Raw genomic sequence first — 15,142 nt, 5'->3', positions numbered from 1 at the left:
TGTTCAATTCAGGTTCCGTTTTGCAAGATCAAAATAAGTTACATCGAGCTAGAAAATAACAAACAGCGATTGACCTAAAAAAAATCTTTTAACAATACAAATCTCCAGATAGGGCATAAAACGGGCCGGCTCACACCCGATTTGAGCTGTATGTATTAAGTAGTCAAATTCAGAAAAAAAAAGAAACCAAACAAAACACAGGCCTTTCAAGTCCGATACCACCCATTGACAGGTTATGTTAACTTAGAAGGTCATTATATCGAGCATAGAATTTACGAAATGCCGACTTGAACGAGGTAGCTGAATCCCTGTAACAACAATTTATCAGTTAGTAGCATGTCTCGATCGTACCCTTGTGTAGAGAAGAAGTTGGGACACATAAACATCATAAGCACCATCAGATGGAATATTACTACACAAATAAGGAACGTTGGTGGTGGGAAATCTGAAGTTGTCTCTATTGTCTTACGATTTGGTTTCTTGTTGGCCTTTATGGTCTTTAGTGAGTGAAACATTGAAATATGAAACAGATATGGCAGACTGTATATTATCTTTAAAGTTCACTGGGATATATCGTGTTGACATATGAATGAAAATAAATATTGTTAGGTGATAAGACATCAAAATCGAGATATTTCTTTTGTCGAATTGTAGGCCACAACAATTGTTTTCCATTTCTCATGTGGATGTTATTTGTAAAATAATCTCTGTTTCATAGGAATATAAAAATAGAGCAGCTAAATATATTCCATTTCGAATCATTTGTTATTTTGAACTCCTTACTTAGTGTACTTTGAGAGCACGGGGTTTGCAATTTCTTGTTTTTTTTTTTATTTTAGAGTAAAACAATTTAGTGTTTTGTGTTTTTACGAAATAAAATTAATGTAAGACAAAAAATTTGCAGAATTTAACTATAAATTATTGAATAACATTCTTTGCAACAATTTGTTTTTAAGTAAATGGAATAGTAAAATAAACAAATATTGTAAACTTTGTCAGAATCAAATAGAGAATATAAGACATTTAATTTTTGATTGTAAAAATGTTTTTCAAATATGGAATACAGTCAGTGAATATGTTGGCTTTACTGTACAATGGAAACATATTGTTATCGGATTTTATGCCGATCAAAATAATACAACAAGACTGTACAATATTTTGTTTTCTTTTATTGCATATAAAATATACAAACACAAAATGTATTGTCGAATTGATGATACTGAAGAATGTGAATATTCTTTGATACATGCTCTAAAAGACTCTGTTATGGCATATGCAACTGTAATGAAATTTATGAAAAACACTAATGAAGGACTCTACTTTAAAAAATTATCATTGAGATTATAAAATACAGAATCCTTTGAATTAAAAAAATATTTTAAATACACACTCACTGCAGGATGGGTCAGTCATCCTGTTGAAACTCAACCTGGAGGTAATGTGAACGGACTCTTAAGATGTGGTTTTACCTCCGGTTGAAAATGAGTGTACATGTATTCCATTTCTTTATATTTATAAAACCATCATTATAAAATCAAATTATCATTATCTGTATATATAATTATACAATTATTATTATTTTTCTATTGTTTACTATTTATTTTTGTTCTTTCTTTTTCTATATATTTTATTTCAACTGACCAATCTTTTCTATGTACACATGATGTCACCAACTTTTCAAATGTTATAGATAAATATGTAAAATAGCTGATTAATTGTTTACATACATCATTATGAAATATTTGTATGTTATTGACAATAAAAAAAATAAGAAAATAAAAATTATCAAAAAAAAAAAAAAAAAAATAGATCAGCTAAAAAGGAGCACAACTAATATCCATGGGAATTCCGACATTTTTTTTTTAAAACTTGGTATCTGAGTACTACATAAATGCTGCCAGATAGAAACTCAAGGATCATTTTAATTTCATTTTCCATAAAATGTGACAAATTCCTAGTTGCGTTTTTATTGAAGTAGTTTTCCATGATACCAAAACTTCTAGATTTAAATTTATCGAGAGAGTCATAATTTTTTTTATGTTATATACTTTTGAAAAGTTTGGTTATATTAAGGTTCTAAAAGTCTTTAGGCCCTGTCACACCAAGCTGCGTCCACATGCAGTCATGAGAAGAGATAGTGCTTTTATATTAAACCTGTGTATTACCTCAGACAATGCCTTTAGAATATCCCATTTTTGACCTCTTGACCTTAACTTTGAAGCTTGACTTACTTTTCAAAAATGTTATTTTTCCTTATAACTCTTGAATTTTAAAAGTGATAGAGCTTTCATATTTGACATGTGCATTAACCGTGACAAGATATTTCCAAGCATGCCATGATTTATGACCCCTTGACCTTCACAATTGACCTTATCTAAAAAAAATCGACTTCGACGATAACTTCTAAATGATATACACAAGCAATACAATATGCATGTCATAAAAAATGACATCTCACCCACAAAGACACCGAAAGCGGGGGACCACAAGTCTTTTAAATTTGCTTGTTAAAAGTCAACACGGATCAAGAATTTTTTATACTGGAATTTCATTTAGATGAGATAAACCCAAATACTTTTTTATTATCCCATCATAAGTCAAAGTACAGTGCCTTAGTGCCAGGTTTGGGGCCCTGGGTTTACTATGCTTACAAGATTATAAAACAAAAATAATGCTTATCATATGAGAGGGCAATTTTTTTTCTTAACTCATTCACTCATCACCCACTACATAAAATGCATATGTTTATATCAAAAGCTAACAAAAGATATGTTAATATTGTCATCATTGAAAAATACACATCTGAAACTGCAATTCTGTAGGAAATAGCATTGTTACAACGCTAAATGTAATAACAACGCGAAATGTAATAAACCTGGATTATTACATTTTGCGTTATTAAATTTTGCGTCGAAATCAACGCAGAATGTAATAACGCAAAATGTAACAACACACATTTGAGGATTATTACATTTCGCGTTATTACATTTTGCGTCGAGATCAACGCAAAATGTAATAACGCAAATTGTAATAATACGATTTTTGGATTATTACATTTTGCGTTGTTACATTTTGCGTCGAGATTAAGCAAAACCCAAAATGTAATAACACACCTTTTTTCCTCAGACAGATTGAGTACAATTTTCAATATTGTAGTGAAAAGTAAATAAAACAAAAGGGAAAAAATAGAAATATGCAATTTCTTACAATTAATAAATTTTATAATATATTGATTTAATTAGCTACATGTAAAATAGAAAATCAGTTTAATAAACGTATTTTGTATAGGTGTTGCAAATTAGAAACGTGCACAGTTGTTAAGGGGGGGGGGGTTATTGCAATTGACCAGTGTGCTTTTGCTTTTTTGTACAGACAAATGCAATTTACTTGTATGTAAAAAGAAAAAAAAAGCTTATTCATTTGTACTGGCAGATGTAAATATAAAGCGGGAAGGGGTTTATTGACAATAATGATACCATTCTGTTCCATGCAAATCACCAGCATTGCAGACAAGCAAAAACAAAATTATCTCTCTCTTTCCATCCAATAATAAAATGGATTTTCTGCATGTCCACAGTAATACAGTAATAAACATACGAAGTAAACACCCCACCCTATCCCTGCCCTCCTCGCTTGACACACACATACACTTCTAATTTTGTTAACCAATGTATACATGCCTAAAATGCATATCAAGAGCTTTTAATGAACCTATGATCAATTTTTGGTAATTGAATATTTATCATTGGTTAGAAATTTAATAAGACTATCAAAAATATGCCAATCAATTTAAATTAATTCTGCATAATTAAGAACAGTTTATTCAATATAACTAAAATCAGAGTCAGAAAAACGATACATTTAGATGTATTTATATCCGTAAAAGCCCTTAAGCGTTGGTCTCATTGTTTTACTTCTAAATATTTTTTACAGCGTGTTTCCCATGTTGGTTACATGTATATATTTGAATCAATTTTATGATCTTTTTTGTTAAACGCAATTTAAAAAAAATATTACATTTTGTTTCTTACATATTGTTTTATTACATTTTGCGTTGTCTTCAGTGCAAAAATAAAATAACTCAAAATGTAACAACGACAAAGCACGTTATTACATTCTGCGTTGATCTCGACGCAAAATGTAGTAACACAAAATGTAATAATCTAAAAATTGTGTTATAACATTTTTCATTATTGCATTTGCGTTGATCTCAATAATAACGCAAAATGTAATAATCCCGGTTTATTACATTTCGCGTTGTAACATAGCATTTATACAACTTATAATTTACATACCTAACTTTCGTATTAAAATATTATCACATTCCATCGTGTTTTTTTTTTAATGTCCAAATCTCCATTTTACTTATAAATATTTCTCACAATTATAGTAATATACAATATCTTGTTTGACCCTCTCAAAAGATAATACAGTTTTCCTTAGTTTGCTGTTATATATAGATACACTATTTAATTATACATACTACTAAATTAAATTTATTTATTATATTTGTAATAGTTTCAGGTAATAATTCAAAAATGTTGTTGAAAACAAATAATAAATTGATCACTAAAGATGTACAACTTAGATGGTTTCAATATCAAATTGCACATAGAATTTTGAGTACTAATGTTTAAAGAAAATAGAAATTGTAGATTCTGTTTTGTGTACTTTTTGTGGTATGCATCCTGGGTCTATTAAACACTTGCTTTGGGATGGTTATATGTTGATATATTATAGAGCAAACTTTAAGTAGTAAGAATGGATCAATGATAAAACTAAGCAGGACATTGAAATAAACATAATTAATTGATGCTATACTTGGTAGAGAAAGTAAATATCATACCGGTATATTATATTGATTTTTTTTCAATATCATTTATATGTGTAGTAAAAATGATACATATGGAGATAACGAACGGTATCCAAGATCAAAAGTTCATAAAAAATACAAAATAGGAGCTAAGCAAACACGGACCTCCAAAACATCAGGTGGGATCAGGTGCCATGGAGGAGTGAGCACCCCTCACCGACCGGTAACACCCGCCGTGTGCTCCTTGTCATGATCGGGAAATAACGGAAAAATCATCGTCAATTCAGTGTATAAATAATGGACTAATAATAAGTATGAAACGCGTCAGTCAGCATTTGACTCAATCATAAATTGTATTTGCTGACAAGGTCATCGTATCGACCATAGAACTTTCGAAATGATGACTTTAAATGAGACTGTTGAAATTCTTGTTTCATCAACTTTCTTGTCAATAATGAACCTCGTTTTAGAAATTGTTCATATGTAGAGTATGCTCTTGTGTATCGAATCAAATGAGATATATAAACTTCGTATGCAGGTGATGAAGGTATATTGCTGCATAGTGAAATTAATTAAGGGAAGTTGGCGATTGTAAAGTTAAAGTCATCACGTTTATCCTTATAGAGCTTGGTTGTTAGATTACCATTACCTACTTTTTCAAGTAAAATATCCAAATATGAAGCAGATGTATCAGACTCTGTGGTATCTTTTATCTCAAGCTCTTCAGGATATGTCGTATCGAAGTAGGAATGGATTACCATGATTGTTAATTGACAATACGTCGTCGATATATCTAAATGTCCAGTTGAAGGCCAAAGCAAGTGTTTTCTTCTTTTCACGCATAAGATCTTGCACAAATTTTGCTTCATATGAATACAAAAATAGGTCTGCTAATAACGGAACGCAATTGGTATCCATGAGAATTCCAATTGATTGTTTGAAGACCTTGCCCCGGGATCATGAAACAGACTTAGACTTAAGTCAAAATTTCCATTATCTATAAAATCTTTAAAACTTGTTAAAGGAAACTCATAATTTGCATACAACAGCAGACTGATGATACAAAATCAGAAGGCATTTTCGTTTTGGGCTGCTTGACCTCTAAAAAAATTCAGGCATTTTTTGACTTAAGCTTAAGATGCTTCATGATCCCGGGGCCTGGTCTCCAAAATCCACATACGCGGCCTCGGTCAGGTTAAGTCACCTCGTGGGCCAGGTCTCGGGTCCTTATTTTACCAAGTTGACCTCACAATGGGTAATTAATTGTATAATAACGTTGCTTTTCTTGCTTCTATGCTACGTTTTTGGATTTGTAAAAAAATTCAAAGTTTATAGTTATCAGAAACATATCATGCCATTTTCGGAACAAAACCTTTGAATGATGAAAAACACCCCAAAATATAATAATAAATTTGTGCTCCTCAATGAATAAATATTCATTGGGATTCTGGAAGCCAAGAATAAATCCATACCAGATGCATTGATAGTGGTGCTACTATTAAGATATGCAATCAAATATATGTTGGAAAGGATTAAAGTACATAAAAAAAATTCCCCCTACTTGCATTAGAAAGAATGAAAAAATATCAGTAGCCAAATACGTAAGATTTTATTGTATAAAAAAGTAGGGGGTCAAAATTCTATAGGGGTCATTTTTCAACGTGTGTGGAGTCGTAGAATTACTGGTCTGGAATGTTTTTCTACAGTCGAAAAATGACCCTACTTGTCGTAGAATATTGACTCGGGGTCATTTTCCTACGTAATAAAATGACCTCAATATTCTACGGGGGTCACTTTTCGTCGAACACCGGAATGTCAACTGGTGTAGTAAATAGCCACAGAGGTCTCACGGCACAGAGGTGGGGCATAAGTCGTCTCATAGTTGTCAACAACGGTTTAAGGTTCGTGATGTTATTAATTTCCTAACCAATGAGAATTATTCGCCAATACGTAGCACCGAGAATGTCACACCCACTGAAAGTCAAAAGTAAGGGTAAAATGGTCCTAATTGGCTATTTACTACACCAGTTGACATTCGGCCGAATTTCTATCCTATGTATATTTCAACAGTGAAGGGAAGCTGTGTAAATTTCGGAAGCTAACTAGAGGTAAAGTCGAGAAAGCCACGCCTTACTGAAAGTCCAAACTAAGCGTGTAATTCTGATTGAAAAGAGATGGGGTATTTTTTCCTCAGTCACTGCTCTCTACACAATAGGTTAAAATTGTACAAGTCTTGTTTAAAAGCACTACGCACTACGTTATTCCAAGGACCTATATACTCTAGTATATACGTGTAGGTCCCTGGTTATAAATTATTTTTCAAGTGTAGCCGTGGTTACTAAAAATTCAATTCAATTCAATTCACTTTATTGACAATTACCATGTCGGCATACAGTCATGAACATGAATAACATAACATAAATTAACACAATTAATACAAGCATATACAAAGTGAGAAATATGAGGTGAACAAAATTGTGTATTTCTCAATATTAATATTCATTTTTGACTTTCTTTTCTGATGTCAAAGCACTTTTTCAAGAAACAAGAAAAATAGAAATTTCTGTGAAATACTTTCAAAATGCTACTCCTCCTACAGTTTTGGTCTAATTTCAATATAACTTGGCACACAAGTAGAGTACACTAAGACTACGCTAAGATACATAATTCTGTGCATCGGTTTTTGATTTTGATGAACGGTGTAGCCGTGGTTGCTAAAAATAGAAATTTCTGTGAAAAACATTCAAAATGCCACTCCTCCTATTGATTTAGTCTGAATTCAATATAAATTGGCACACAGGTAGACTACACTAAGATATTTAATTTTGTGTATTGTTTTTTTTTTTTATTTTGATGAACGGTGTTGCCGTTGTTACTATTACTAAAAATAGAAATTTCCGTGAAAAACATTCAACATGCTACTTCTCCTACAGTTTTGGTCTGATTTCAATATAACTTGTCACACAAGTAGACTACACTAAGATACATAATTCTGTATATTGGTTTTTAATTTCGATGAACGGTGTTGTCGTGGTCACTCAAAATATTTTTTTGTGAAATTGTTTCAAACTGCTACTCCTTCTACAGCATTGGTCTGATTTCAAAATAACTAGGCACACAAGTAGACTTTACCCTGCGAGGTGAAATTCATAATTTCAGGAACTTTTATGAATCGTTAATGAACATTCATGATGTGTTCATGAATGGTTCATGACTGGTTCATAATTAAAGATGGTTCATGAACTTTATTCATGAATATATTCATAAAATGTAGTTCATGAACAAATGATGAATATATATGAATATTGGTAATTTTCATTTTAAAGACAGAAAAAATGTAGAGTTTAAGGTATTATTAATGTTCATGAATTTTCATGAAGACTAAAATAATTGTCAAAAATGATTGACAGAAAACACTCATTACTCTCATAATACAACTTTTGCATGCAGATGCAATTGTTGAACAAGCCCCTGGTATAATGTATATTTAATAACATTCTTTCACCAACTATCTGAAAAAATAAATCATAAAATCCGATATTTTGGAAAGTATATATGATATCATATTCCATGAAATTTTCAGGTCTGATTTGAAATGAATAAAGCTTCCATCATGTATAATTTTGTTGCTTTACGTCGATTTACAGCAATTTTATCAAAGTTGTGACATTACTTTTGGATCAACCCTCGTACTTCGTAACTGGTGAGTGACAAAAAATGGAGGCAATCACTGCGTCAGAAATCTGTCTGTAAATGTTCCTGTCTATTTGTAAAATAAATTAATATGTCTTTATTTAATGAAAGTTTTGTCTAACTTTGCTTTGAGTTGGGATCCAACCATATACCATACATTAATTATAGGCTCCTGAGACTCAAAACATTCAATGATTCATAGGCCTGATTGATCGACAAAATGGCGGTCCAAAAAAATAGGCTTAAATTCCACTCAGAATGTTTTAATTTGGAAGTGCCTCTGATGCAAAATTAAATGAAACTAAAATGCAAGAAAATACGTACAAAAAAGTCTTAAGGTTTACAATCATGGGTATTTTCAGAAAATCTTTCTTCTTAAAGGAAAAAGAGAAGCAGTTCACAAATATTGATGAGCAGAAGACAAGAAACTCTGGCTGCAAAAAAAAATCTGAGCTCTTGAAAAAGAAAGAAAAGAAAAAAAAAATGAAAATATGAATGATATTCAATCAAAGGATCCAAATGATGAAATTCTGGAAATTCCACATGGAGAGACAATAAGGATTTTTGAATTGACCATCTCTGCTCGAACTGCTTGAACGCACTTAAAACTGTTACCCTGGTGCTGAACAAAGTTTTAACTTTTCTCCTAGACTGGAATTAAAAACTGTTCAATTTCTGGCATTAACCTCTCCTCTTGACCAAGTAAGGTTAAACATTCTGCAAAGAGTTGCGTTTGAATTGAAATTTTTCATACCTTTACCAGGAATGAACTACATTATTCATTTATTATGGTTTAATATGTCAGAATTGTTTGGGAGTCCAGATGATAACTATAAATTAATTAACATACACTTTATATAATTCTCTGAGCATAAAACACACATGTACATATTATCTAGATCATAAAATAACCCATACTAGCCTTACTGCTAATAGCTACTAGTAAGTAAAAATCTGACTTCCAAAATCTCTCTTATTAATCTCTCTTACTCAGTGCAAAAGTGCTATGGAAATTATTAATATTGCAAAAATTACAGATTTCACATTTAATAAAATATATATTAAAGATATGTTAAAGTTAGTAAATAAATATTAGCTTACCAGAAGATGAAGAGAGTCTAAGTCAATAGTCAATTCTGTTAGTTAAATTCTGTCTCAACAAAATGGAAGCTCTTTATCAAAAATCTGGACAAAAAATGACCAGAAAGACCAAGAACACTTTGGAGGGAATTTGACAAACCAATAAAACACAAGAACACAAAACTAAAACCCAATAGAAACAAATGACTTACAGAACTTATGGCCAGGACCTTAATTATAACCCTAAAGGCAAATAACAGGGTAGCACTGTATGTTACACCTAAATGGCCATACACTTAATCAGAGACATATAAAACCGTTTTATATGTCTCTGACTTAATATCTAATAAGCTGAAATAAAAATATATACAAATAGAATACAAAATAATTTGATATTTATTACTTAATTAGAAATTAATTAATAAATCATCACTCTTACAAGGCCGTAACTAGGCTCAAATTTTTAGTGAGGCAAGGGTGCTGGGCATTCCTAGTCCCAGAAGGGGCAAGGATAGTACCTGATGGCCAGTGATGGGAGTTTCCAGGGAGAGGGGGATCCTGAAACCTGGATTTTAGAAAATAGAATATTTATTAATCAAAGTTTTACGGTTTGATTTGTCGACCGCATGGCACAGTGGTTAGAGCGTATGCTCAAGAGTCGCAGACTAAGGAGTTGATCTTGACATCGCGGGTTAGATGTAGAGACCGATCCTTCGGATGAGACCGTAAAAACCGAGGTCCTATATCACAGTAGTAACGGCACAAAAATGATCTCTTACTGTTCAATCGTCTTCAGTGACCCTGGCTGATAACTCTGTACAGCTAGATTCAAAACTTGCAGCCTTCCACCGGCAAGTAGTGGAGCCTCAATAAGAACGAGTAATTCTTAGAAGGGATGTTAAACAATCAAACAATTTGCAAAACAAACATTTTGAATTAAATTTTATATGCGTTCTAAATGAAAATGAGGCACCTGGTGAGATAAACGATTTACACAAATTGAAAGAAAAGTTGAAAATATTACATAATTTATAACGAAGACACATAATTCCTAAGTTCAATGTAAAACTTTTTCATTTTAGAAAACTCTAAAAATTTAGTGAGGCATCTGCCTCACTTGCCTCAATGGTAGTTACGGCCTTGTCTTACAGTGAAACCACCAATCTCCCATGCAGAGTTGTCGTTCGTTGAATGTATGAGCCGATGGTAGAGAGTGTGAAACCACACAGGGCGACGAACAGGGAAAAGGTGCGAAACCACTCGGTGCGAACAGGTGACTTAGGCGAATCCACTTGCATGTGGAAAATCCATATGAAACCGAAAGTTCAGTTGTGTAAAAAAGAAGTGTGTTAATGTGATTTTAAATGATTTTATTTACATACTGGGATAAATACTCAAACCATTCAAACATTTCTGCTTTTGAAAATTTATTTATCGTGATTTATACATGACTCATTATCCTAAGCTCTTAGCCTAGGCCCAGCCTATGCCTGTCAGCCCTGTGTATATTGTTCAAGTGAAATGGCGTCATCTCTGCTTCTGGTGCTATTTTTTCTCTGCTATGCCGATGCAGCTCAAAATTTTCAGGAAGTATCTGTTTGTCCACGGAATGCAGACACATGGAAAATAGAATCGGACAAGAAAAACTGTCAGGGAGACACGCCCGACTATCTGTGTGCTGCGATAGAAAACAATGTTGGCAAATTCGGGGAAATATGCACGAAATATGGGCTGTCCCCAGAAAGTAAGTATTTAGGTCACTATGTCATAAGGAGACAGTGATTTAACTTATTTAGGCCTATTTATTTTTAAATATATTGATATGTACATGATTGTATCTCAGTATTAAGCCTTTAATTCTTCATGTTTAACAATCCTATCATCATCATGTCTACAATGCTATGTACACGATCATTACATTGGGGATTTCGTCCGCACATGCCCAATGGAGACAAAAATAATTTATGACAGTTTGCAAAAAGTGTTTTAATTAATGCAGTATTTTAAATGATACTTGTAAATTGAGGACTTAAAAGTTATTAAAAAATAATGTTTGACCTTGTTGATGGTTGCAGTATTTAATTACAGTTATTTACACTCCATCAAATAGAAATTTTTGTGTCTGATTTGTTATTTTATTACTTAATGATCGACTCAACAAGATTTGTCTGGACTTAAAAAAATTTGGACTTTAGATATCTCTCCTGAATCTCCGACCAGTGTCACACAAAGTGATTCAGGGAATCAAACCCAAACTTCAATGTTCAAAATAGGTTGCAGCTACATGTATATGGCTTCAAAGTTAACTTTTTTTTTATTTTGGCCTGAGATATCAAGATCATAAAAGTTGCCTATTTGCCCCCCCCCCCTACTTTCGCAAAAGCGAGGGGACATTAAATCTCATTCTTCTGTCCGTCCATCAGTCTGTCCGTCTGTCACAAAAACTTTAACCTTGCCCATAACTTTTGATTTGGTGGAGCTATGACTTTCATATTTGTATTCCTTGTGGCAAGACCTTTCTTTGGGTACCACCAAAGAACAAGGTTCACTTTTGCCTTTTTTGGCCCTGTGAATTTCTGAAAAACCGAAACTGCTTAGTTTTAGTTAACAATGCATAGAATATCTCTTAGATTTTGGGTGATTAAGGGCGAAACGATTACACGTGTAAACGGCGACGTTTCGATTATATGCTCTAAACGTTTACAGGTTGAGTAAACGTTTACACGAAGGTCATTATCAATGTCTATCAGAAATAAAGTTTAACACAAACAAATTGTTTTATTTCATAATTTACAAAAGAAACACCTTTGAGTATTGATAAGCAACAACCTAAACCTAAATGAATATATCTAAAACCCGATACGGGCTAACATAATTAATTCCGATTTCCGAGTTGCTAATACTAGCGATGTTTTACGACACTTGAAATATAAAACTTGATATATTTTGATTAAATAAATATAATACATGTTTCACAAGTCTTTGAAAAGTTTCAATACAGTCAGCAGGTCTTGTTTTACTTTTTTCGAGATTAAAAGATCCATCTTTACAATTATTTTTTCTACGTCCGGTAGCCAAACAAACCAAGCAGTTGGGTGACGAGGTCGAAAGTGAATGAGTTTAATGCGCCTCAAATTCTTACGGTTAAATAACAATGACCAAAAATAAATTTGTAATAACAACTCATACTTATATCAAAGTGAAAGAATTGATTATTAAATTCGAGTTTCATGAGTAAGTAGCCATAAAAATAAAACATAAAATATCCCCCGTTTCGTTTACTGCTATCCGTTTAAACGTTTACAAAATTCAGTAAACGTTTCACCCTTATGGGTGATTGCGTATCTATCAAAAATGACGTAATTTTCTGGCTAGTCAATGCATTATAACGTCATGAAATGCATCAATTTCCTCATATTCTGAAAAAGTCCACAAAAACGGCCAATCTTTAAAGCTATTTTTCGATATTTAATATAGAGCACAACCTCTGATCTAAAATATGCAACTAGTAAATGATAGAACTGTTTCTGAGGATTAAAAGACATGTTATATTTTTTAGAACAGAGGGTGCGCTCATATTATTTTTCTTTATTGAAAGTACTCAAATATACCTATTCACCATAAAATTCAAGAACATTGCAATTTCAAGAAGCCAGTTCACCAAGACCTGGACTTTTAGGAGAAAATTTTTAATAGGAAATGAAAGCACCTTAAGTCTCTATTTTATTTTAATGTTTCAAATGGAACATCAAGTGGTAGTCATTCAATTGATATATCTACATGGCCATTTTTTGCATAACATGAACCGAGCTCTTTGAACTTTTGACCTTGACCTTGGAGTAAAACCCGCTTTAACACAAAAATTTTTAACTTTTACTTTGGCCATAACTTTTGAACGGTAGATACTAGGACTTTCATATTTCACATATGCATTCTTTGTGGCAAGACCTTTCATTGGATACCAACAACTTTGACCTTTTGACCTTGACCTTGGAGATTTCCATATTTATGAAAACTTTTGAACGGTAAGGGCTAGGGCTTTCACAATTCACATATGTAATTCTTGTGAAAATACTTCTTATTGGATACCACGAAATTTGACCTGGAGTTTGAACTACTTTAAAAAACAAACCTTGACCATAACTTTTGAAGGGTTAGAGCTAGGGCTTTGAATTCATATTTCACATATTTAATCCCTGTGACAAGACCTTTCATAGGATATCAAGAACTTTGACCCTCTGACCTTGACCTTGGAGTTTGACCTACTTTTTAAAAACTTTAACCTCGGCCATAACTTTTGAATGGTTGTGGCTAGGGCTTTCATACTTCACATATGTAATATTTGTGACAAGACCTTTCTTAAGAAACCAACAACTTTGACCATTTGACCTTGGAGTTTGACCTACCTTTCAAAAACTTATCCTTGGCCATATCTTTAAACCTTGACCTTCACGATTGACATTATCTTTTAAAAATTCAACTTCGGTAATAATTTCTAAATGACATATGATAGGGCGTTCATATTTGACACAATATTTCATAATTATGTAACAGTCATTTCTAGGTGTACAGGCAGTTTGGCTGGCAACACAATTCAGCCCAATGCACTTTGTGCAGATATCAATTTGCAGTCAGAAGATTAATATCAGCTATGAAATTTATTAATGTATGCATATCCCATGTTTTATTCTGCTGTAGATAAATAATCGAGCAAAGTTCATGCGAGGTGAGGCGGATGACGAGAAAAGAGTTGCAATTTTATAGCCTTCTCGAGATTTATTTATCAGTTGAAATTGATAATATATTAAAAAACAGCTTATAAAGACAAACAGGTTACATCATCGATACCAAGTAGTACATATTAGACCACCAAAAATAGGAAAAAGGTGTGTCAACCCCAGATTTAAAAAGAAAAAAAAATGAAAAAATGAGGGGGTTGGGTGCAGCCCCCAAGTGCATGTGCACAAAAGCTGTAGATTGAGGTACATGCATAAACTCTGAAAGAAATATTTGATTAAGAAAAGAAGAGTTATTTTTTTTTTATTCGGAACACTGACAGATATATAACTTCTTTCAATTTTACAGGAAAGTGTGCTGTGTTGAACAACCAAACCCATAATCTGGACTCTGTAGACTGTAAAGCACCAACAGGATGTCCACTAACCCCCTACAATCCCTCAGAGTTGTGGAAGTGTAAGTAATACATTGTTCCCTCCCAATGAAGTTGGAGGGGATATAGTAATGTGCTTGTGAATGAGTGAGTGTGTGTGTGCATAGCCAATGTAAGAAATAATATACATCAGATCAATATGTGCTCTTTAATTTGCTCCACTATGAAGTGCCTTTTTAAACTTTTTATCTTAAATTTGATTTGTAGACGTACACATGTTAAAGTAGGTACATAAATGTCGAATTTGAACAGCTGTACAATCACTTTTCGCTAGACATGTTTAAGTGTTATCATCATGTTTTAAATTAGTTATAATCGACTAGTTTAGTTGATTACATTTATAAAGTAAGGTCTGTAAGGAGGATACTCAGGATAGGAACTTGAAT

At 32.5% G+C, this 15,142-nt stretch overlaps 1 protein-coding gene across 1 annotated transcript; it reads left to right on the top strand.

The window, feature by feature from the left end:
* Positions 1–10,928: 10,928 nt before the first annotated feature.
* LOC134248440 (uncharacterized) lies at positions 10,929–14,779 on the top strand (the record flags this gene model as incomplete). The annotated part of the gene is made up of 2 exons (XM_062730842.1): positions 10,929–11,330; positions 14,672–14,779. Coding segments are annotated over exons 1-2 (331 nt in total), but the record flags the coding sequence as incomplete, so codon positions are not given.
* Between the last annotated feature and the right edge of the window lie 363 nt (positions 14,780–15,142).

This window comes from Saccostrea cucullata, unplaced genomic scaffold, assembly GCF_032062105.1.
Source record: "Saccostrea cucullata isolate Sc308-1 unplaced genomic scaffold, CSIRO_AGI_Scuc_v1 ctg3400, whole genome shotgun sequence".
NCBI lineage: Eukaryota > Metazoa > Mollusca > Bivalvia > Ostreida > Ostreidae > Saccostrea > Saccostrea cuccullata.
The sequence above is the reverse complement of the archived record's forward strand: the minus strand, read 5'-3'. Positions and strand labels throughout refer to the sequence as shown.